Below are 24,643 nucleotides of genomic sequence, written 5' to 3'. Positions count from 1 at the left end.
ATGGGAGGCAGTGATAAGTCTGGCGAGAAAGATGATGCTGGCGTAGACACGGTGATGATTGCTCGTGATTATCAGGTAATGAGAATAGAGTATTTGCAAATGTTGTCGGATGCTGAATTAGCTTTGTGTGACGAGAGTGAATTGTGTGCAATTGCGAAAAACTTTCATGAAGCTCAAATAAAACTTTTAAGTGCTGCTCCGCGAAGCGAGCACCGCGAAATTTGTTCCCATACCGCGATGTTCGACTCGAAGGTTAGGGCAGTGAGATCGCGTTTGCAGAATAGGAAGCAGGCCTTTGCTGGGGCTTCCGGGGTATCGGGGACGCCGCAGCCGGTCTTGCCGAAGTTGCCGAAGTTACAAATTAAAGCTTTCGATGGGAAAATTGAAAACTGGGTAACATTCATACAGTTGTTCAATTCTTTAGTACATAAGCGAACAGATATTGCCCCTGTTGAAAAATTACACTATTTACTGTCGAGCGTGCAAAATGAAGCATATGACCTTATAAAAAATTATCCTGTCACCGATGACAATTATAAGGTAGCATATGAGGCGCTGTACAAGCAATATAATAAAATTAAATTAATTGCTACAACTTATTATGATAAGCTTACTCAGTGTGAACCTGTAAAAGTGTCTCGGCCTAGTGACCTACAGCGGGTTCATAGGGTCTTTACTGAAAACTTGTCAATATTGAAAGGTTTCAGCTTGCCGGATAAAAACTTTTTACTTATTCAGTTACTGTGGTCGAAGCTGGATAGGAGCACGAAGGAGCAGTTTGAGCTAGAACACAACTCCGATGATATCCCGGAGTTTAGTAAATTGCAGAATTTTGTTGAGAAAAGATACCGAGCACTAGATGCTGCAGGGTCAACGGGCTTCGTTGCTAGTACCCCTCAGCCTAGCAGTAGTAAGCCTTCTAGTAAGCCAAAAATGGCCTTGGTGGTCACTGCTCCAACGTGTGTAGTCTGTAAGCTGGCTCATAGTCTTGTATCTTGTCCAACTTTTTTAAAATATGACCCCGCTGATCGGTTCAAATGTGTGAAAGAAAATAAGTTATGTATTCTATGTCTGTCGGGGTCTCATTCTGTCAAGTCCTGCAAGTCAAAACAGCGGTGTGAGCAGTGTCGTTTCTCCCACCATACGCTGTTACATTTTAATAATGCAAATGTGCCTGCCTCCCCGGCTGTGGATGTAAATAGCTCGAAGCATCCGTCTGACACATCGAATCCGCTGGCAATGGTGGCAAGTAATGTGGCGGCCTCTTCTTTGTTTGCAACTGCCAAGGTTTTGGTGAAGAATGCCCAAGGCGACTTGGTAGCGGTAAGGGCTTTGCTTGACTGTGCCAGTGCTTGCAACTTTATAAGCGAGGAATGTGCAAAGAAGCTTGGTCTCCGGGCAGAATATGGGAAGCATGCCGTGACTGGCATTGGTGATGTGGTTTCTAGGCCCGGTGGCACATTGTCATGTACTGTCTCGTCCAGGCTCGGGAAGTCTGATACTGCTATTACAGTAGAGGCTTATTTGTTACCAAAAATTTGTCCGGAAATGCCAACGGATCATGTTGATGTCTCATCATGGCGACATATCAGGGGCTTAGAGTTAGCTGACCCTCATTGGCATATTCCAGGACCTGTTGACTTGCTGCTGAACGTCAACATTCTCGCTTCTTCGTTACGCCCTGGTTTAACCCATGGGGCCCCTGGCCAGGCGACTGCCCTCAACACCATCTTCGGGTGGATTTTGATGGGTGACGCAGGCGACTGTGCAACGGACATCTGTCGTTCTCGGTTCCGTGGTAACAGTTGTCAACTGGTCGTGGGCAGGTTATCAATTGACGACTCTATTAAGAGGTTCTGGGAGTTGGAAGATGTCCGCTCTCCGAACACCGTCATTTTGTCGAAGGAGGATCAGCTGTGCGAGGAATATTTTCTCGCTAACTTTCGTCGCACAGAGGAAGGTAGATTTGTCGTTCCTCTACCTTTCGCTGACACTTCCAATAAACCCACCTTCTCGGGCTCTCGAGCCATTGCTCTTAGGAGATTTTCGTCGCTGGAGCGAAAGTTACTCAGTAACTCCGACTTCTACAAAAACTATGTAGCCTTTATGAAGGATTACGAAAGCTGTCGCCACCTTGAGGAGTGTGACCCTCCAAGGGTGGATGAGGGGAAGTTCTTCTACATCCCCCACCATGGAGTATTGAGGCCCTCGTCAACCAGTACTCCTCTCCGGGTCGTCTTTGACGCCAGTGCCAAGGACAGCCGAGGCATCTCGCTAAATGATGCGCTACTGCCAGGGCAGAAGCTGCAAAATAACATTTTCCACTTGCTCCTTCGTTTTCGGTGGCATAATGTTGTTTTCACGGCCGACGTCAAGCAAATGTATAGACAAATTTTAGTGTCCCCGGAAGATGCTGAATATCAGCGTATCCTATGGCGTCCGTCTGTCAATGAGCCTGTCCGGGACTATCGGCTGCTGACCGTTACTTACGGCGTTTCGTCCGCTCCTTACCAAGCTCTCCGAACTATTGCTCAGTTGGCAAGGCAATCGGGAGAAGAATACCCTTCCGGTTCGGCAGTTCTAGACCGCGACATCTATGTCGACGACGTGGTGTCTGGAGCTCATTCTATCGAAGAAGCACGGAAGCTTCGTTCGGAGTTGTCGACGATATTAGCTTCTGGCGGTTTCCATTTGCGGAAATGGACGTCGAACCACCAGGAGTTCTTCGACGGTGTCCCCTCCTCAGACTTGTATTCTGAAGACTTTCGGGAGTTCAACTCCATTGGGGACATCTCACTAAAAATTCTTGGCCTCTCGTGGTTACCTCAGGCAGACGACTTCACCTTTCGAGTGGCTGTCGAAGATCGTCGGTGCACTAAACGTACCATCCTCTCGGAGATTGCTCGGATCTTTGACCCTCTAGGCCTTCTCTCACCTGTGACGTTCTTAGCGAAATATCTCATGCAGTTGCTGTGGGTCTCAGGTGTCTCGTGGGATGACGACGCGCCAGAGAACCTTGTATCCGAATGGCGAGAGTTCAAAGCGCAGCTGCCTTCGTTGAGGTCCGTGTCTGTCCCGCGTCGTATGGTCAACGATTTCGTCTCGCTCGAAGTTCACGGGTTCTGCGACGCCTCAGAGCGAGGGTTTTGCGCGGTGGTCTACGTTCGAACGTCAGGCGAGGACGGAACGCAGTACGTCCAGTTGGTCTGTGGTAAATCGAGAGTGGCACCCCTGCGTAAATTGTCTATACCACGTCTCGAGTTGCTGGCCGCGGTACTACTTGCAGACCTAGTGGAGTCGGTCGCAACGGCTCTGGAGCCTCTCCACAAAATCGACAAGGTGTACGCGTGGTCTGACTCTAGCGTTGCGTTGACTTGGATAAAGTCTTGCCCTTCCAAGTGGAAAACTTTCGTGGCTAACCGCGTGAGCCACATCCAGGAGATTATTGCTCCTGATTGCTGGCGACACGTGAGGACTGGCGACAACCCTGCCGACTGTGGGTCGCGGGGCCTCTTGCCGGACGACCTGGTCCACCATAGTAACTGGTGGAAGGGTCCATCTTGGCTCGTGCTGGACAAGTCTGACTGGCCTAAGTCAACGTTATCAGTCGACGTGGATGTCCTACACGAAGAGCGCAAGGTGACTGTCCTTACTGTCTCTGTGCAGGAGACGTGGACAGACAACCTAACGAATAAGTTCTCGGCACTGAGGACACTCCAACGTGTCCTCGCCTATTGTCTTCGTTTCGTGCACAACGTAAGAAATCGGAAGACGCCCAACAACTTGTTGGACGGTCCTCTAACACCCCTGGAGATTAAACAGGCGCTTATGTTCCTCGTGCGTTCTGTTCAACAACACCACTTTGCTTCGGAGATCGAGAAAGTGAAAAACAATCTTTCGAACTTTCTCCCGAAAGCATTTAAGAAATTGTCTCCATTCCTCGATGACGCGGGTCTCTTGAGGGTGGGCGGACGCCTGTCGCGAGCTTCTCTCGAATTCGATGTTAAACATCCCCTGTTGCTACCTCGCGACGATCGTCTTACCTCCCTCTTGATCGACGAGTACCATAAGCGTTTCATGCACCCAGGCGTCCAGACGCTTCATAATTTGCTGGCGCAGCATTTCTGGATACTGTCCCCAAAGCGAGCTATCCACGCTGTCACGTCAAAATGCATGAAATGCTTCCGTGTTCGACCACTCGGTGCTCCTGCGCCGTTCATGGGCGACTTGCCGTCTTATCGGGTAGCCCAGCTCAAAGCTTTCCTGAGTGCTGCTGTCGATTTCGGGGGACCTTTTGACATAACTCTGGGTCGCGGGCGAGGTAACAAGACCTACAAGGGTTACATTTGCGTTTTCGTGTGCACCTCGACAAAGGCTGTACACACGGAGCTCGTCACTGAGCTGTCCTCAGACGCGTTTCTTGCCGCGCTTCGCCGCTTCGTCGCGCGTCGTGGTCGGTGTAACCGGTTGGTATCCGACCAGGGGAAGAATTTTGTCGGCGCGAGCAATATTCTGCAACGTATTGTAGGAGATGCTGCGACGCATAGCGAGATTAAATTCGAGTTCAATCCGCCAGGCAGCCCTCACTTCTCGGGTCTCGCTGAGGCCGGTATCAAGGCTGTTAAAACACATTTGGCTCGAGTCATCGGTAGTCAGAGGTTGACGTACGAAGAGTTTCTAACCATCTTGACCCAGGTCGAGGCTCTTCTTAATTCGAGACCCCTTACTCCTCTCAGTACCGATCCTAACGACTTATCGGCCCTTACTCCGGGCCATTTTCTCACAACGGAGCCCTTATCTGTCGTGCCCGAGGAAGACCTATCAGACGTTCGGGTTAGCCCTCTCCAACGCTGGAAGCTGCTTCAGAAGATGCACCAGGACTTCTGGAACAAATGGTCCAAGGAGTATATGCATACCCTCCACCAGCGGATGAAGTGGCACGATAGGCAACCCAACGTCCAAATTGGTGCACTAGTGCTCGTTGTGAATGAGCAGACGAGCCCAATGAAGTGGCCCCTGGGTCGCATCATCGACACACACCCCGGATCCGACGGGATCTGTCGTGTGGTCACTGTGCGCACGGCCATAGGGTTGTACAAACGGCCTGTGGTCAAACTGTGCCCACTGCCTGCATAGTCGCTTTAGAGCGCTACCTTTGTGTTGTCCATTTTTTCGTTTTAGACTTAATATTATCGCACTTACCTTACTTTATTGTTTCCTTTTCGCTTAGTCAAAATACAATGCATTTTGGTGGGCGGAATGTTCAGCTTTGGCTTTGTATTCTTAGGAATATTTTTTTGTAAATACTGTGGCAACACCAAAGTCACGGTTCGAATTTAAATCTTGCTCTGTCATGAGCTGTCAGGGCCAGTATGTCATAGAACTACTACCAGTGCACATCACATCTCGCTATTCTCGTTAATGTTCTCGCAATTTTGTTAAAAGCACTACTGCCAATCTCTAGACTATTTAAAATCAGTGCTGTGTAGCCGAAGGACGCCGTGCCCATCTGTGCAGTGGAAAAACCTAGGTCTAAGTTGGCCGACTGAAGGTAACGGTTCTGAGCTTACCTCTAGCTTGCGACAAGGGCAGCCCGGACCACCACCAGCAGTCCACAACAGAAACCAACGGTTCAACCCACAACCACCGGATTGCAAAGGTAACTTCGTCTCACACTATCTCGCACTTAAATTTAATTCCATAAGTTAATTTGGCATACAACAACTTTCTTGCTCAACCGGCCCTAAAGTATTCCCCTATCGTCCCATTTTTTACAGTCCACTCTCTCGCCAGTGAACAATAATGAATAATATACAGATGGTCATGATGACTAGCGAACACCAGCCATATCGTACAAACCTCAAGGTGTGATATTCCTAGGCAGACGATGATCTGCCTAGTGACCACCAGCCATATCGTGCTAACTTCAAGGTGTGATATTCCTAAGCAGATCATGAAACCCCGGCATGTCATGATCTGACTAGTGACCACCAGCCATACCGTTCAAACCTCAACATTTAGGCATATCGAATAAGTAGGATGTCCTAAATTTTAGCAAATGATAACCATTGAAATGGCTTGACATCCTACTTATAGTACGTGTTTGGGTAGCGTATGATTTTAGTACCTACCTAGTATCTACGCATTCTGCTCCAAATGTCACATAGAATGCAGCACTAGCAGTGGCAAAAAATGCAAAAGGCAGATTATTAAATGGCGGCGTTTCATGATATGCCTAGGAATATCTCGATATGCCCGATTTTACGATCTACTGCCGATATATATACTAATTATCCCCTACTCAATATCCCTTAAATTACATCCTATGGCCGCGTTCCATCTCTGTCATCATGCAGATCTGCATGCTCGATAGTATATTGCATTGCTTTCAGAAGTAAACCAACATGTAAAATATTAACTAATGAACTGATAATAAAAAATCATTCTATATCAGCTTGCAAGATTGGCCCTAAACAAATTGACAAACTATTAGAAATAACATCTAAACAATACAAAAATTTAAAGTTAGTAAAATGCTGGTACAAAGACTTGATATTGTATTATTATTATAATTGATAAAAGCAGAAATTAAAATTCATTGTCAATTTTATCGACAATATTATCGACGCGTCCCTCGCACTACCTAGGTTTACTTAGAACTGACGTCATCTCGTTCACGGACAGGGTTGTCTGTGTTTGTTCTTGTACTTGTGTGAATATAGTTTTTGCTAGTGTTTGATAATTTTGTCGTGTGCGTGTGTAGCGACGCATGCTAAAAATGCATTAGTGTTAACATTATTTGTGTGCGTTACCTCGTCCCCCGCGCCAAAAACGACAGAATTTTTCAGATATAAATTAGTGCGCGTCTCTACTCCATAGATATTTACTCCGAGCGTAGTTATAGTAAATGTGACTTCAAAATATTTTGATTGTGAAACAAAGTCACGTTTCATATTGAGATAAAAAATGAGCAGATTAAGGAAACTGTGTCTAGACATTACGAGGACAGATTTCTATGTTTTTTGTATCGCGTTTATACAGCGAGTCATACGTACCTTACTATGCATGAAGACCTCAAATTGTGTCAAACCTTGCATTCATCTCCGACTTCAGCATTTGAGCAACTGGCCATTGAACATGAACACCAAAAATATGGACTAGAGAGCATAATATCTAAGTACCTAATTTAATCATAGTAGGTACCTATCTAGTGTAGTATTATGATATGTCTAATGAACCCAAAGAAGACTACTTACCTATTAATAATAGCCAGATGTGTCAACCCACGTTAATTTTGCAATAAAATGCCAACTTTAAGCGTCATTTTTTTGAGTTGACATTGCAAAATTAATGTGGGTTGACACATAATTACTTAAGAGCATCCTTGTAGTGTTCGGTCGATCCCTAATAGAGCATGTCTAACTCCAATCTGACCGAGACCAGAGTGCCTAACCAAGAAGATGAACATTGTTGATAGAAAACGACAGTCGAAATTTAAATAATGTATGGAAATGTAGCATCTGTCATCCCAAAACATTTTTTTTAGTTTGGCGTTTGTCGATGTAGGTACGATTGTCATCTTAAGGGGCCCACTGATTAACTGTCCGCCGGAAGGTATCGGCCTGTCAGTTAGGACAAAATTTTGATAGTTCCGAATTTCCGAACAACTGACAGGCCGATACCGTCCGGCGGACTGTTAATCAGTGGGCCCCTTTACCTAGGCGCCTCGCCCGCGAGAACGCAACTTATGCTAGACCGCCAGATTCGTCTTAGGTAAGTTAGGTACCTACAGTTAGGTACTTACAAAGTCTCGTAGACTCAAAACAAAACACAATCTTGAGCATAACACACATCGATCATGCGTATAATAAAAAGAAATATGAAATTACTCTCTTAATAGGATATTAAGCAGGCGAGTCACATTTATAATCGCGAACGCACAGATCTTGTCTCATGTGAAATGTTCGCAAATTTAGACAAAGTGCACTTTTAACCCTTCGCACAAGACTCGAATGCGTAACAACTGTTTTATGAGGAGGTAGCGTTTTATCATAACTAGTGGAAGTATTCCATTATTTTAGACAGTTGGTAATAAATTAATAAATATTATAGGACATTATTACACAAATTGACTAAGTCCCCCCCAGAGAAGACTTAATCTTATACAGACACGACAATCAGTGAAGGATTTAGATTTAGCAATTGCAGCCATAAAAGGATTATTATTAACCGACTGCGCATCGGCGAAGATAGCGGGATACGTTTTAAACGATATTAGTAGTACTTATTTCCTTATCTTAAAAATACTAACTTAGCACTTAAGACTTATAAAATATTAGCGTCGTCCTAAAAAGGTAAATGCCTGCAAGCTAGACTTGGTTCAGAGGTCGGAGGCTACGGATCCGTTATTGATGAAAGGGAATGCGAGCCCGAGGGAGACTATTTTAACTGCAACTTTATGTAATTAGGATAAAGACTAGAGTAGTCGGTAGGTAAGTAATATAAGGATTTAAAAGTGCCCATGTCGTGGTTGATGCCTATTCTGTGCCCTAAAGCCCGACTTTTGAAATAGTCTAGGCTAGTAACATAAAAGGCTATATCTCACGAAATATAAATAAATATTAATTGATATTAAGACAAGTGTTTGGTATATATCTAAGAGCTTACAGCTACACGCGTCTATTCGCTTTGAAATTCATATTTCTCCCAAGGTGTCTGCTCAGTTGTCATCTTTTGTATTTGCATCATGCACTTTGCATTGCACATAGCCAAACTAACAGGAGTCAAAATGGTCGCCATAGCCGAAACCGGCCGGAAGGATCATCATCATCATCATTTACATGTGCAATGGTCACGAGCTCATGTTCAGAAATACGCGAATAAAATGATATCATTCAAAAACCATAGGCACCACGGGGAGCCATGCCGTCGCAACATTGCATTTAAGTTCACCTGTTTTTAGGGTTCCGTACCCAAAGGGTAAAACGGGACCCTATTACTAAGACTTCGCTGTCCGTCCGTCCGTCCGTCCGTCCGTCCGTCCGTCTGTCACCAGGCTGTATCTCACGAACCGTGATATCTAGACAGTTGAAATTTTCACAGATGATGTATTTCTGTTGCCGCTATAACAACAAATACTAAAAACAGAATAAAATAAAGATTTAAATGGGGCTCCCATACAACAAACGTGATTTTTGATCAAAGTTAAGCAACGTCGGGAGGGGTCAGTACTTGGATGGGTGACCGCTTTTTTTTGTTTTTTTTTTTTGCATTATGGTACGGAACCCTTCGTGCGCGAGTCCGACTCGCACTTGCCCGGTTTTTACCGTTACCGTCCCTAAAATATGGCAGCCTCAATGTCTGCATGCTTCGATTACTTTCTCAACCAGAGTTCATTGTGAAATTGGTAGAGAAATGTCGTATGTTATGATAAAACATTCGGGCTTATGTGACTTTACCCAATTGAGTTATTTAAAAATATATTGCTGACAAGAAACGAAAAAATCCTTCCTCATTTGTGATCATAATCGGCTGAAGATGCAATATATGGATGGGGTCAAGTTTTTTGTTTATTATAAAGAATTTGCGATGTTCAAGATTAATTATCTAAAATTCTAAATGAATGACACTGTTAACTACCCAGATTAAGTTGGTAAGTAGGTAGGTAAGGTACTAGACTAACTTAAAATTAATAGGTTGATTAGGGACTTTTCTTAATAATAAAAAGAAATGATATAGATATATGGTATGGTTAGGTTTTTTATAATGTGTTTATACTTATTTTTTGTTGTTTTTTATGTGTTTTTGTATTTTACTTTTATATTCATGTTATAAATGACCTAGCCTAAGAAGAAAAATAAATAAATGATAAAAGAAATGATATTATTTATTTTATTAGATATTAGAATTAAGCCACTACCAGATAAATAAATGATTGCCTAACATAGGGAAATCATTATTTAAAGTTATCTTTGCATATAATAATCTAATCTTTACTTATTTGCAATCTTATCAATCGATAATGCCTGCGTATTATGAAGTTGTACTTACAGCATACCTATCTAACGTTTATATATACCTATAGCAATTACCTATGGGCAATGATAATTCTATCTCACTTTATTTATTATTACCAAAGCAATGCCTTAGGTATATTATGCGTACCTATTATCAAAAGATATCAATCGAAACAACAATTAGCGATAATAGTAATCAGTACCTAATCACTAATTCAAAGGAGTCAGTTTACGATTGTCAATTATTGAAGCAGTTCATTAGCAAAATGGCGGAGAAAATAAAGAAAAAACCTGCCCTATTCTCTTTGAAAAGCTTTCGGAGTGTCAAAGATGGTAACATAAGTCCTAAGACCCCGTCGACACCTAATGGACAAGAAGTGAATAAGTTTTTCTCATCGAATTCTGTTAACAAACATGCGCAAAGTCAGGAGCCGCGGCCTCGATCGTAAGTTTTTTTTAATCATTTTAGGTACTTACATCAAGTTCTCAAATCATCATCATCAATCTGCATATACGAGTCTAACAATTGTTAGGTTCAGGCCTTCTTTGGGCGAAAATAAAATCACTATCCCAGCAAGTGCGCGCATGGGGTATTGCTTGCAACATGCCAAGAAATTTTTCAAAATGTTTTTCCATCATTAGGAAGATAGATATTGAACCAAAACACTTTTAAGTGATCACATAATCACCTAGACCACCGGCACGGACATTTTGAAATCCCTACTTAGTCTCAAATTTAATTTGCATTGGATTGGGTTTAAGTAGGTAAATTACCTGTTGTGACAGGGCCTCAGCGGCTGGGATCAAGGAGTTGGTGCAATGCGCGCTGTGCCTGGAGGTGCTCCACAACCCGAAGATGCTGCCGTGCCAGCACACATTCTGCATGGCTTGCTTGGCAGTCTACACTGGAAGTGCGTATAAACACACATACCTGCTACCAAAACCCTTATTGTCATGATCATGCATTTGTTTTGATGCTCTGTTGGGATTTGTAAATTTAGCTTTAGACGCAAATCAACAAGTCATTAAACGAATACCTAGACTGACTTGCCGTTAAGGAACCTGCGATTCATTAAGTATGGTACTATTTGATTGCATCCTCATCCTCACCCATCACGCATAATATATGTAGCAAGAGCTTTTGTTGGAAAATGAACTTTGCTTACAGTCCATTTACTTTCCGCGTTGACCCCTGAATAAATATTCCTCGCCTGAATAAGTAGTAACAGAAAATCTTAAATGGCGCTTACTTGCAGATTCGCCTATCCTAGAGTGCCCAATCTGCCGAACGAAAATTCAAGTCACAGGCCAGAATTTCATCAGGGACCTGCCTTCAAACTTGTACATAGACTCGCTACTGCAACTAGTCGGCATCAGCAATGGGAGCGAAAAGGTTGCCACTCCTCCACAGACTCCGTTGGTACCAGGAACGCAGAGTGTGGAACTTTTTGCGGCTGGAGTGAGGTGTACACAGTGTCATACTATGTGCGACAGCGTTGATGTTACTGCGTGTGAGCATTGCAAGCTGGTAAGTACAATTTTATACATTCCACATTTGAAATAAAGGAAAATGGAATATGTACGTAGCTAGGCGGGCCATTAAGGCGCATATTTTAAGGATATTAGGATCGCTGCCGATGCCGATAGAAGTCTGGTAGGGTTACTTAATCAGTTGATAGAACGGAGGGCTGGTTGATCCCGGAATTGCGAGTTTTAGTCTTTCCCGAGTAAGACAAAATTAATAAACAATTTTATATTTGATAAATAAATCTTATCATTAGGTAATTAATTGATTGTCTGAAGTGATGTCTTATATAAAATCAGTGCGATAACAGAGCTCTCAGAGATAATAAATGTAGTTGGGGGTCCTCTTTAAAGGACATAAATTGACGCATTTTCGGTACTTAATTAAAAAGTGGATTTATATACTTATACCATTATTGGTCATTTCATCTGTATAGGTATCTACTCATATCATGTTTCTGAAATAGATCGTGCGATCTAATGTTCATCTAACAATCTTCAGCAGTTTCCACCTAATAGTCAACTATTCTCGCGGCAATTCACAAGTTTAACCCTTTCATCGATACTTAAGGGGCCCACAGATTACCAGTTCGCCGGACGATATCAGCCTGTCATGTCTCCTCTACACGATGGGCCAGCGCCGGCCACTCCAAGGGACGCATTTATGCGTTAGAGGGAGCAAGTGGTATTGCTATCTCATTCTACCGCATGGTTGCGTCCCTTGGAGTGACCGGCGCTGGCCCATCATGCGCAAAACGTTAAACGCAAAAGGTGTCGGTTCCGAACAACTAATAGGTTGATATCGTCCGGAAAACTGGTAATCTGTGGGTGATTAATAATTGTGGTATTGAGACCCAGCCAGCACTAAATGTGTTGAATGCCAATGCAAAATATTATAAGTTACCATTTTCCTACATGTAGGTAATGTAGGGGCATAACCTACTTTAAAAGTGCGATAAGGTATTTTCCTTGCTAGTTAAGTACAAGTAAGACAGGTTTCGTGCTATCTGGGTCCTGTTTGTACGTACATATTTCCATATCGAAATCCTTATACAAGTATGAACTATAAGTTTCCTATACAGATTAGGTTCTACAAATAAACTTTACTTTAATACCTAGTTCAAAAGGTACCTACCTACTTAAGGCCCCCCCCCACATCTGGCGTCTTTCGAGCGTCGGCGTCTACAATTCTATGGCCGACGTCGACGCAGCGTCGACGCAACTGCGCAGCGACGTCATTTTCCATAGCGCTGGACCGACGCCGACAGACGCCGACGCTCGAAAGACGCCAGATGTGGGGGGGCCCTAAGATCATTGATGGTTGGTGGCAGAGCTCAAAACTACGTCAGAAGCGTTTTAGTTTTATAAGTTAAATGTTACAAACGGAATTTAATAATTAGGTTCTAACAATAGGTAGGTAATTTTAACATTGGTTTTTCTGCGTGTTTGTTTTTCTAACTTTGTAGTACTTAATCAAGAAATTAACGTTATAAATTTAAATAATTAAATGAATGTCTGTACTATAGCGAATAAAGGAATAAGGCTACCAATAGATAAGTACATATATTACTTACCTTCTATTGTTTCCTTCAGAATTTCTGCCGCGTCTGCTGGTCCCAGCACTTGGACGACATGCGGACCCAAGTGGAATCTATTCTTAAGCAACTGGAAGCGGCCTCTGAAAGGATGGAACACAAAGTGGAATATTACAAGGTAAAGTATAAGAAGTTACGTTTACATATATGTATATTATATACATCATTCCCCATTTGTATAATTATAGGATTCAGTCATTTAACCTAGGAATACTTACCACGAAAAAGAGTTACTTACTGTTCAATATTTAAGGTCTAGGTAACATAGAGTTAGACCAAGAAAAGTCTGTAACAATTTTTAATAGCACACGCAGTGCAAGTGTTATTTTAAATGTAGGTAAAACTTCTATGAACTTATGACCATAACACTTGAACTGCGTATGCTATTAAATTCGTTGCAGACTTTTCTTGGTCTAACTCTATTAGGTATATTTCAAAACGTTGAAACTATCTCGTAAGTCACTCATTAGGCTTGATTTTACTTTTAAGAATCCTTTTTTCTCAATCAAGGACCGCTGTGAACGCATAACAGAACAAATAGTCATCACCGCCGACGAAAAAATCAACGCCATCATTGAAAACAAGGACAAGCTGCTAAAGGAAGCTTCGGAACTTCAAAAATGCGGGGAAATGTCAGCTTTAGCCCTTAAGAGCTCTTTGGAAGAGGCCCGGGATGTAGCAAAGAAAACAATGTCACTTAAGGAGCACGTAGAGGAAAAAACGAAGGTTTGTTGACCCGTTGACGTAATTATGCTCAACCTGTCTCGCAATAACCGCTTTTCTTACCTTTTATTACCGCTTACCGTATACCGTAGCGTAGCGAACCTTGGATGAACTAGTATAAGTGTAGCTATATGATCTGTAATAACAACGTGTAAGGGATCATCCATTAATTACGTCACACGAATTTCTAGGTTTTTTGACCCCTTGTCACACTTGGTCACATTTTGCAAATCCTTCCCACCTCCTGTGATCATCATCATCACCTGGTGTGACGTCACAATTTAGGCAATTTTGTTTTCAACGAAATCGGCAATACTAACTCGGAATCATATTTTTTTATAAAAAAATATTTTTGGTAAAAGAAATATTAGTAATTTTATAACACAAAACCAATTAGGAACGAAAATTACCTACATCCAAAACCTCATTATTTAAATGTACAGCGAATAAAAAAATATACAGAGATTGCACATACTTACATACACTGGTGCACTTGGGGCTCTATTGCGTTCGGTATGCGTTTTCAATCAAGATATTACTGAGCCAAAAAGGACAATTGCTGGACTGAACTTAGCTTCTTAAGTTTTTATGCACTTGTGACTAGCCGTATGCCTATTGCCTAGTATAAGCCTCATTTTTCATTACAAAACACGGAAAATAAAAAGAAATACCTTGTAGTACTGATGTCCTCTTCAGACGCATATTTCATTCATAGTTCCATCTAATATTCTAACGATTGAAACTTGATGCACGTAATTCTATGGTTTATTACTTATCACATGCATTTTTTTTTAATTAATCCTTATTTTAACTTAGAAATAAACAAACTAGAAAAAATACCAAAGTAAAATAATGTTTAAAGATTCGCGCGCGGAGAGTATTCGAACGTTCCCTTTTTATTAAAGTCTACTCAAACGAACTACTCGGAATACACGGCTAATGTCTATGTGTGCGTAAATATCAATGAAAATAACACTGTCTACCTCTAAACTGTGAGAGAGAAAGGGACGTGATTTTTTGATCTGAAGTAAGCGAAAGTGAACCTTAAAATTTAGGACATATGGTTTAGTAAAACAACCTGAAACTTAAGACCTTTCTTCTTGGATCAAACCTTGTTACCTGTCCGAGGCAACGACCTCTTCTGCAGTTCTGGTATCCTGGTACTTTTGGAATAATGTTTATCTTTATAAGTCGCTGTTATGTCGCCCAAATGTCGCTGTTTTGTCGCCAATATGTCGCTAATAAGTCGCCAATAAGTCGCCGGTTTGTCGCTGTTTTGTCGCCAATAAGTCGCTGTTAAGTCGCCAATATGTCGCTGTTAAGTCGCCAATATGTCGCTAATAAGTCGCCAATATGTCGCTGATTTGTCGCCAATAAGTCGCCGTTATGTCGCTATTATGTCGCCCAAATGTCGCTGTTAAGTCGCTAATATGTCGCCAGTATGTCTTTGTTTTGATTAATGTCGCTATTGTATCGCCGTTATGTCGCCATTAGGTCTCTCTAGGTAATGTCGCCAATAAGTCGCCGGTTTGTCGCTGTTTTGTCGCCAATATGTCGCTGTTAAGTCGCCAATATGTCGCTGTTAAGTCGCCAATATGTCGCCGATTTGTCGCTGTTTTGTCGCCAATATGTCGCTGTTAAGTCGCCAATATGTCGCTATTAAGTCGCCAATATGTCGCTATTAAGTCGCCAATATGTCGCTATTATGTCGCTGATTTGTCGCCGATTTGTCGCCAATATGTCGCCGTTTTGTCGCCAATATGTCGCCGTTCAGTCGCCACTAAGTCGCCGTTCAGTCGCCACTAAGTCGCCATTATGTCGCCATAGTAAAAGGTATAAAAGGCCGGTGCGGAGAGTAGGGGGATTCATTCATTCTTCGACCATCGGACTAGCAGTGACTCTGGTTTTCGGGTGTAACGTAGTGCGGGGAGGTGAAGTTTCTCCGCGAACTTTTTCTGTTTGTTTTTACTTGGAATTATCCTGATAAATTTAAACTTAGAATTTGTGTCTGTGCTTGGTTTTGCGGGGATTTTGATCGTCGTAATGCTAAGTTTAGACTGTTGTGGAGATTCTTTACTGCCTTGTGTGGGTTTTAGTTATTGTGAAGTTTTCTTTACGCTGTGTGTTCTAAGTGCCGTCATGCTATGCAGGGACAATGTCGTTGCGTGGCCGGAGCTTGGAATTGTGTCTGTGTTTGGTTTTACGGGAAGAAATTCTCGTAATGTTAAATATGGATGACAGTGTTTGAGGGAATTTCATTATTCTGTGAGTTAGTTTAATTTAGTTATTTTAGTGTATTTTTGTTATTTTAAAAGCCAGATCATTGTTTGGACTGACAGTTTGTCCAGCTAAGCATTCACTCCGCCTAACGGTGCCAAAGGATTGGATGATTAGGAGTCTTTTGCTCCAAGTTTGAGAGGACTTGGCATCTCTTTTATATCAACATAAGAGATGAATTATCTCACTAGTCTCAAGGTCCAGCTGTTTAGATGGATGTGGAGACGTCACGTGCGCGTCATTGGGAGTAATCCCTGCCCACTGAAGTCGGCAGTAATTGAGACTAGGTCTCCTATTAAATTTATTTATATATTTCGGTGCTCCGGTTCATACTAGTGCTGGTTGCGGGGAAAAGCTTCTGTCGTGATTGATATCTTACACTTAGTCTTAGTCGCGGCAGAGTTTCCCACGTGATTGGTGCGTGTGTGTGCTAGGGTACTGATACACTTATATACACGGAATAGGGCGGTTTACTTCCTACCACCATGCCCGCGGGCGTAGGAGGGGGAACCAAATACACTGGCCTGTAGGTTGCTTCATCGGTTTCGCCTGCCGAACTCTACAGCTTCTCATAGGGACTACACTTGCGTATGTTACAAAGCATTGGGTCGATGGTAAGAACGAACTATGCTTTGAATGTACTAGATTAGGGACAAAGGGTAGGAATAGGGTAGAATCACACACTTTTTATTGTCTGTCAAGGTTATTTTTTAGTTGTGGTCTATAAAATTGATATGGTTGATATATATTTCTCCTTAGGGTCTAAAAATATGGTTTCTTTATTCTAAAATATGTGTGTATAAAAGGTAAAAGTGTTCAACTGTCTAAATCTTCCTAATTTATATGGGGAAAGAATTAATGTTTCTATAAAATTTATTTCTAATTTTTATTTCTGGTTGTCTGGTGTAGAAGCGAGGTACTGAGTAATACAATCAGGTATTTACAACATCATCTGGATTTAGGAACGCAGACTATTCTGGGATTGAGGAACGGTTTGCTTTAGGGAACCTTTGTCAGGCAGGAGCAGTACAAAGGATATAATTGAGTGAATACTCAATTTCGGCCTAGATTAAGCTAATAGTTAGCAATTAAACTCGGTACTTTGTTTATACATCTAGAAAACTAGGAATTCTGTCTAGATTATCAGTTCTGGGGAATGGGATAAAGGGATTAGCATCCCTAGCTTTTGAATATAAAAAAGATAAGTAATTTTGATGACTGATGGATACTTTGACACTTCTTTTCATCATCATCTAGGTGCGCTTAAGTTACGAAGTGTTGGTCAAAGCCCTTCTGGCTAAACTGGTAGTGTAGGTGTTCCGATTGATCTTGTAATCGGACTAAGAGTTCCCAGACCTGCATCGGGCATACGAAGTAGCACGTGTGAGTAAATCACGCTTCGTTTAGAAGTTGATAGTTAACTGTAATTATTCTTGAAATTCTAGGGTGTAAATGAGCTTATCTCAGGAGTGCTACTTCTATGTTATCCCGGGATCTTAATAGGCGTAGCAGGATTTTATCAACAACAATTTTTTATATTTATGTCATCATATATGCTGCAATACTTAAATACATTATAGTAATTCTACAACTACATTTACATTACGCTAATAAATTTTATTGAATTATTCCATTTCTATAACTCGACTTTCTTTAAATTATTTCTTATTTTCATAATAAATTTATTACCATAAATTTCTGTTCATAAAATCTAGGTAAATATAAATAAAATCAGAGTCCAAAATTTAGTTGATACTCATTAAAGAATTTGAGGTTACCGCGGTTCGCTTCGAGGGGTCCTAACTACTAGCTAGACGATCACATGGCCATATTTTAGAGATAAATCTACAGGGGGTGTTTATTTTACGGTTAGGTAAGTAAGTAAGTAAAGTAGCTTAGAGGGGTTAGTGACATTTTGGTGCCGTGACCAGGATGTAGTTTACCTGGGTTACTACGGTTTTTTAAGGTATATCTATGTAAAAGTAGCTTTCTTCAGGCTACATGGTTCCGTTTTTAGAGGATCTAAAATAAAATGCACCTTTTAGGTTCATTTTGGATACCGAGGTTTTAAAAATAAATAATAGAAAATAGCCTTTTAGCCATAAAGGCATTTTGTTGGCGTGAAATTGGAATGGGTACACTTAATTTGGACTCAGCTTTTACTATGGTCAGAAAGCATTAATTTTATTATTCAATATTTACTATGTACACGTAGAAAGGTCTTAAATAAAAGTCATGAAACATTAAGTTTATTATTCCATAATTACTATTTACACATAGAAAAATAAGTAAAAAGGGTTACTTTCCGTAGGAGAAAACAACGTAATTATCTCAGATGGCTTATTTATTACAACACTAACTATGTACAGTTACTGATAATTTGTGCGTATCGTAAAACTGTAGCTTCAGCAGGGGTATGCACTTGTGCATCCAACCTATCACTAATATTCTAACATTCAAAATCGATCGGTAATTTGCATCTCGGACATCATGTTCCTACGTCGATACATCGTTGGCGCGTTCTATCTCGGAGGTGACGCCATCTCTTGACGAGTTTGGTACTACATTTTTTACTATGCTCGCCGTAATTAGGGATTCTTCTTCACATTCCTGAGTTAAGATGTGTGTCTTCACTAATATCTATTTTATATCCATCTTCTTGCGTGTTTGTTTTCTGAAAAGTAAGGTAACAAAATTAAAGCCATATAGTATAATTTTAGGACTTAAAACGCTTATTTTAAGCGAAAATAATCAGGTTTACTTTTCGGGCCATAGATTCGATTAGTTTCATCGCAGATACCAATAATAACTATGAAATAAATAAATAAATATTCTAGGGACAATCATTCCCATATCAAATTGGATTCGGGCTAGGCAAAGTTTGTACTGCTGGTACTAGGTGGCACAGTACATACTTGTATGGATAAATACATACTTAGATCAACAAATAATGTCCATGACTTGAAAACGCATATTCGTGGTAGGCGCGCCTTTGCCAGGCAGCATTAGTAGACAGGTCTACTTTAGATTGGGTTAGGAGGCTGTTGCCACGGTTTAGAGATAAGATTAGATTACCTAAGTTAGCCTAGGATGTGGTCAGATAAACTTTTGTTCAAAAATCATGGAGGCGTGAAACTGTTCACGTAGGCCTGTTTCACGTAGGCTTTTTTGAAGTATTTCAGAACAGGAGGCGTATTACTAGGATGTACTTTAGTTGTAAAAATATGGGGGCGTGTAATTATTCATTTACGCGCAGGAATACTAAGCCACTGGGGGCGAATTTCGTAACTTTCTTATTCTCCCATCTTGAAGGCCGGCAATGCATTTACCACCTTTATAGGTTTGCGAGGGAACGGTGGTCATTCACCGCTGAGTAATTTGTCTGTTATTTTGCCTTCTATATCATAAAAAAAAAACAGCTAGGTACTTATATGTGATAACACCGGAGTGCCATCTTTGTTACATGTTTTGTTTACTGATAAACTATCATTAGAATAAGCTAGGTAGGTTACAGATTGTATCGTATGTACGGTCCTGCATAGGCATGCCAATCGTAGAGTAAGAGTAAAAAACAGATATTACAGAAATATGGGTCTCAATGCCAACCACACATGCTAGGAATAAGGTTAGTTTGATTACTGTATGTGAACACCATACATTTGTTACCATAGGATAGGAAAAACAAGCATGTATGTATGTATGAACAATAATTTGAGCAAGTACATCCAACAAACGGTTATTTACCACTTATGTTAGGATATTTAGTTAAAGAAAACAGTAATAGTATGTCATACAATCATTATTAGAGCATAAGTAGAACATACACATATGTATGAGCATTTATCTACATACTTTACAGTATGGAACCCTAAGAGTCGCAACATTTATCGAAAACAGCGCTGAGTTATGTATAGGTTACTGTTATAGTTATTACCATTATCTACAAGGGCTCCTGTGAGCTGTCTTGTGTACCTCATTTACATTATCAAAGTCACTCAAATAATCTCATGAAAATCAATTGAGAAATGCAACGCGCCAATTAGCCGGACGAACAGTGTGCATACAAATACATTTTGTAGTATGAAGGTAGCCTGTTGACTTAGAATTACAGTACGGTTCTGCCGACGGTACTTTTCAATAGTATTCTGATTGCTATTAAGTAATAGTATATACATAGTTGGTTAAGCTAGCACGCTAGTACCTAAGCTCTGCAACACGATTGCTATTGTCATTCTTGTGTTCATTGAAGATTAGAGCGACCTTAGCAGAAAATTCCTGAGATACGGTCATCGAACAGGTGTCTTTCAGTATCAGTAGTCAGAGGTCCTTAGTAACCTGAAATAAAATAGACTAGTATTAGAAAAAAAATAGAAAAAGATTAGAATGAGTGGCTCGTGAGATTCTTCATTTTAGAAAGTTTTATTGGTAAAAATGTCAACAGTCATTCATTCGTGGGGGCGCGTCATTATTTTATTAAAAAACACACTCATGGGAAATATTAGACTTCACAAAAGTAGATTAGACAGTACTTAAACCCTTCAAAATAAAAAAATAAATAAATAAAAAGTTTGAGAATCTTTGCCTTACAGGGCATATTTCCATAAAGTTAAGTCACAAATAAGCTAGATTAAGTTACATAGTTAACAAAATTAGAATAGAATATGTAAGGCTAATTACATTTTTCATATCTCCGTTCATTCATCGGAAACTTCTTCGTTCATTCTTTTGAAATATTAGAGTCAGACATAAGTCAAGAGTTTCTAGAGCTAATAATAAGTTTCATTTTTTTTTTAATGAAATAAAATACCTGTCATAATTGGAGACAGTCTGTAGATGTACATTGTAGGCAGGCATATTGTTACTTCGGAGCGAAGACGGATCTCCAGGATCACTGAAATTGATAAAGTATGAAAGTTAGCTAAAGTAGGGTATATTTAAGAAAACCTATTAATATGTGTGATTAAAAATGTTTATTATTTACCACAGGTAGGGTCTTCACAGTCAAAATAAAAATAAAATCAATTTTATTATTTTTGAGAGTGATGAAAAATTTTCTAAGTTTGTCTTTCTAGTTACATATGTATATGTTATAGTAGCTTTCTAGTAGCATGGGTGTTATACTTACTAGGGGACTGTAGAAAGACTCGGAAGAACCCATGAGGGCATCAATGGAATTTGCTCCGCTCACTAGGTATCGGGCAAGCCATGAAAATTGTTTTCAGTTGCTGAAAAATAACAACATATATTGTAAGATTTATTGCAAAAAGAGGAATATTTATGACTGGTCTAGGATTGGGTTCACATAATGTATTTACCGAAAAACTGCGGGATCCTTTTGTAAGAAAATACATATTTATTAGCAAATTTTCATTACCACGCAAGAAATTCTGTTTACTCTTAGCTGACGTTATCATATAATTAGGATTTTTTATAATCTATTACATTTCCAAATTTAAGAAACTAGTATTTAAAAAGAAAATTGAGCGTGGTCATCTTTTAACGACAACATTTTTCAAATTATAAAAGCAGTAAGGACAAACCGGAGAGTAGATGTCTAGTAACAGAAAGGTCATACTTACGCTTCACAGTTGTTTGTAATCACCAAAAATAGCAAGGGAGTCCTCACAGTGTAGTTTCAATTTCTTTTTCTTCAGTAACGATTACACATACCGGGGTTCATTCTAATAGAGTAGTCAGGTTGCTGAAAAACCAAATATAGTTTGTAAATCTTATTGCAATAGGAAGCATGTAGAGAAGAACTGATATTACATTAGACAAATAGTATTTAAAAAAAAAAACAACTTGTCATTTTTACTACAGATTTTTACTTTCATTGTTTTCAGTTTTCAAAAAGAAATGTGGTTATGTTGCTGAACAAAGAATAAAAATAAGGCAACTCAGTACATTAGGTACAAACATTACAAGCATAATGAAATAAAATTAGGGAAGCCTTAATGTTTGTCTGTGTTCGATGAGACCGAATAGAAAGCAGATTTAATGATAGATAGGTCAATGTGTGGTCAATTACTTTCCGCTGGTCGATATTCTAATAAGTGAAACAGTTTTTTTTAATAGCAGTAATTTGTTTAATGAAAGAACAAGAATAAGATCTTACCTTTGTTGATGCAACAGTTTCCACATTTAGGCCCATTTCACTCGTAGTATCGACAGCTAGACTCATTACACATCCTTTGTACTAGATAGTTCAAACACTAGGTCATAGTTATGAACACTAGGCTCACAAATAGACGACGCAGGCTGGGAGAAGGTCAGCCATGCGGCGACGAAAGAGAATTTTCACTCCGTTCATTTTGTAGTAATTCTTCAAGGGGCTATATTTTGGAAACCATAAGGGCATTCTTGGAGGCATTCTTTATTCGCTAGATCAGTTAAAGCCAGCGTCATGGTATTTTACCATAGGAAAAACAAATGTGAAACAAAAGTTATGGCTTCTATTCAAAATGACGTTTCAATTTGGTTTAGAGCATGTTCTAGGCAATTATCATATGTTTTTGGTATTTGATTAGAATATCACTGGTAACTGAGGCAATTTTAATAATTATCATCACGATTAGTTTGCTTGTGTTAAGAATAAATTAATTACGTTTCGAGGAAAAAATAAACATAAATGGCGGATCTTGAGTTGAGAAATGACAGTAGATAAAATTTACCAAAGATAAAATTTCGTTCCATACCTTTCACTAACCGGGAGTTGAACGTTTATAATATAGTCTAGGATAGTTTTCCAAAGCCAGTTATTTACGCCATCTGTCGGAATATTACTTAACTAAGTCGTACTTAGAACCCGACCAATTTGCGAAGGTTGTGCTTAGTATGTTGCCAGGAGTATTAGAACGCGTTTTTGATTTTGTCGCATTGCACGGGCGCACGCGCACCCGTTTACACTCTCGTGTCGTGTATCGGTTCATGGCTCGCTCGTCAGTTGTCCGCGATTGTAAATTAGTTATTAGATTTGACTATGCGTAAAAACTTGTTCACACGATCGAACTTATTTAGTATTGACGATAATTAATAGATAGATTGCTAATTATTTCTTTATAAAAACAGATTGATACGGATTCATCCTTAGACAAAGAAATAAAATAGTTATGACCAATTTGGGATTATTTAAATAAAATTAATTTTAAACATTATTTCCATCTATAGGCAAATTTCCAGTTTTAATTCTTTCTGATATTTTTTTTTTATCATGAAATATAGATGTCGTTAATAGTCTCAAGATTCGTCTATAGCTTTCATGTTTACGTCAAAATTTGACAATTCAGTCGGACGATGAACGCGCAAAATAAACAAAGAGCGGTTTTACGAATAAGTTATTATTTTGTGAGAAAGTATAGTATTGTTTGATTCGAAGTAAGTGAAAATGAGTTCAATTTGTGATTATTTATGTGCGCTTGTGACGAGATTTAGTGAATTTTGCAATTCTTCGCGAACAAAAAGTTGCCAAACAACTACGACGACTACATCCAAATTTGTGGCGATTGCTGAATATGACAACGATGACTTGCTACAGCTGGTGAAGGCGTTCATACAACTGTTGGACCAGGAAACCAGGAGTCATTCAAAAACACAGGAAGAAAATACGTTATATACCAGGCTAAAGTCCATCACACTGCGTGCTGAAATCAATGCCACAGTCATGGTTTACCTACGCGACAGTAAGCCTAACAAAGCTATGCAGCTAGCAAATGCTATTGCTTCAATGAAGGTTCGAGTTGTAGGCGGACAAGGAACAACGTGTAATTTAGACGATCGTGACACTCTCAACGTTATAACTACAATGGAAGATAAATAACACACCCAAAGGAACCTCTTTTCGCAAGTATGATAAAAAGTCTAGGTGGAGAGATGATTGTACGGGTCAAGAATAGTGGCAAATAAATAAATGGATCTTCAGAGAGTGCAACAGGGCCCATTATTCTCATTTTTGAAATCGCAAGGAACATAGGTGTATGAGTGCATTTTGTAAACAAAACACAATTAGCGAAAAGAAAATGTAGTTAAAATTATGTGAAAACTGTTATTGTGTGCATTAGTGTAGTGTAATAGTGACTAATAAAGTGGTGGAAATAGTGTCCATTTGCAAGGAATGTGCATTCAACAAATAAACACGTGAGTAGAAAAATTTGGCAAGTCTATTTTAACAATTTTTAGGATTTATTAGTATATAAAACGCATTATAGCTTGTTTACATTATATAAAAGGACTAAATTGACGTTCAGATCTTTCAAGTGTTTCAATATGACTATAATCACATGCTTTCTTGATTTTTCTAGACGGAATTCGGCTAGTAACAATAGTAACACGGTTTCAATAAATTCCATGATAATTTGTTCATAGGTACATATATAGGTATTTTCTTTATATGTTATGGTTTTTATGTGATAAATAAAATTCTTTTGTTGGTCATTTTGTGCGTAAAACACTTGAAAAATAAAACAATACAATAAAACACTTTGCTATGATAGTCATTGTTAAATTTGTCAT

The 24,643-nt window shown here is 39.8% G+C and overlaps 2 protein-coding genes and 1 long non-coding RNA gene across 3 annotated transcripts in view; 2 read left to right on the top strand and 1 right to left on the bottom strand.

Annotated features, from left to right (window-relative positions):
* Nucleotides 1-5,136, top strand: LOC134672234 (uncharacterized). Its single transcript, XM_063530135.1, has 3 exons — nt 1-75; nt 739-922; nt 1,631-5,136. The coding sequence occupies exons 1-3, from the start codon at nt 1-3 to the stop codon at nt 5,134-5,136; spliced, it is 3,765 nt and encodes a 1,254-aa protein (XP_063386205.1).
* A 4,961-nt stretch (nt 5,137-10,097) lies between these two features.
* LOC134672001 (tripartite motif-containing protein 2-like) overlaps nt 10,098-24,643 on the top strand; it is a 29,295-nt gene continuing 14,749 nt past the window's right edge. The window contains exons 1-5 of the mRNA XM_063529900.1: nt 10,098-10,461; nt 10,803-10,927; nt 11,273-11,544; nt 13,134-13,253; nt 13,646-13,861. Coding sequence (XP_063385970.1) covers nt 10,157-10,461; nt 10,803-10,927; nt 11,273-11,544; nt 13,134-13,253; nt 13,646-13,861 — 1,038 coding nt within the window. The 5' untranslated portion in view covers nt 10,098-10,156. The remainder of the gene's footprint in view (nt 10,462-10,802; nt 10,928-11,272; nt 11,545-13,133; nt 13,254-13,645; nt 13,862-24,643) is intronic.
* LOC134672013 (uncharacterized) lies at nt 18,534-22,799 on the bottom strand. Its single transcript, XR_010099292.1, has 6 exons — nt 22,251-22,799; nt 21,715-21,836; nt 21,261-21,360; nt 20,943-21,026; nt 20,337-20,470; nt 18,534-18,809 (listed from the first exon to the last, which is right to left on the bottom strand). It is a non-coding gene; the product is annotated as an uncharacterized LOC134672013 (long non-coding RNA).

This window comes from Cydia fagiglandana, chromosome 16, assembly GCF_963556715.1.
Source record: "Cydia fagiglandana chromosome 16, ilCydFagi1.1, whole genome shotgun sequence".
NCBI classification, from domain to species: domain Eukaryota; kingdom Metazoa; phylum Arthropoda; class Insecta; order Lepidoptera; family Tortricidae; genus Cydia; species Cydia fagiglandana.
This window is presented reverse-complemented; position numbering and strand designations above follow the sequence as displayed.

Bases quoted from the DNA above. Each gene is read 5' to 3' on its own strand.
- LOC134672234 (XM_063530135.1), top strand. From the start codon at position 1: ATGGGAGGCAGTGATAAGTCTGGCGAGAAAGATGATGCTGGCGTAGAC. The intron at 76-738 runs GTAATGAGAATA...TTACTTATTCAG, and splicing joins TGATTGCTCGTGATTATCAG to TTACTGTGGTCGAAGCTGGA. The intron at 923-1,630 runs GTAAGCCAAAAA...GGCATATTCCAG, and splicing joins TAGCAGTAGTAAGCCTTCTA to GACCTGTTGACTTGCTGCTG.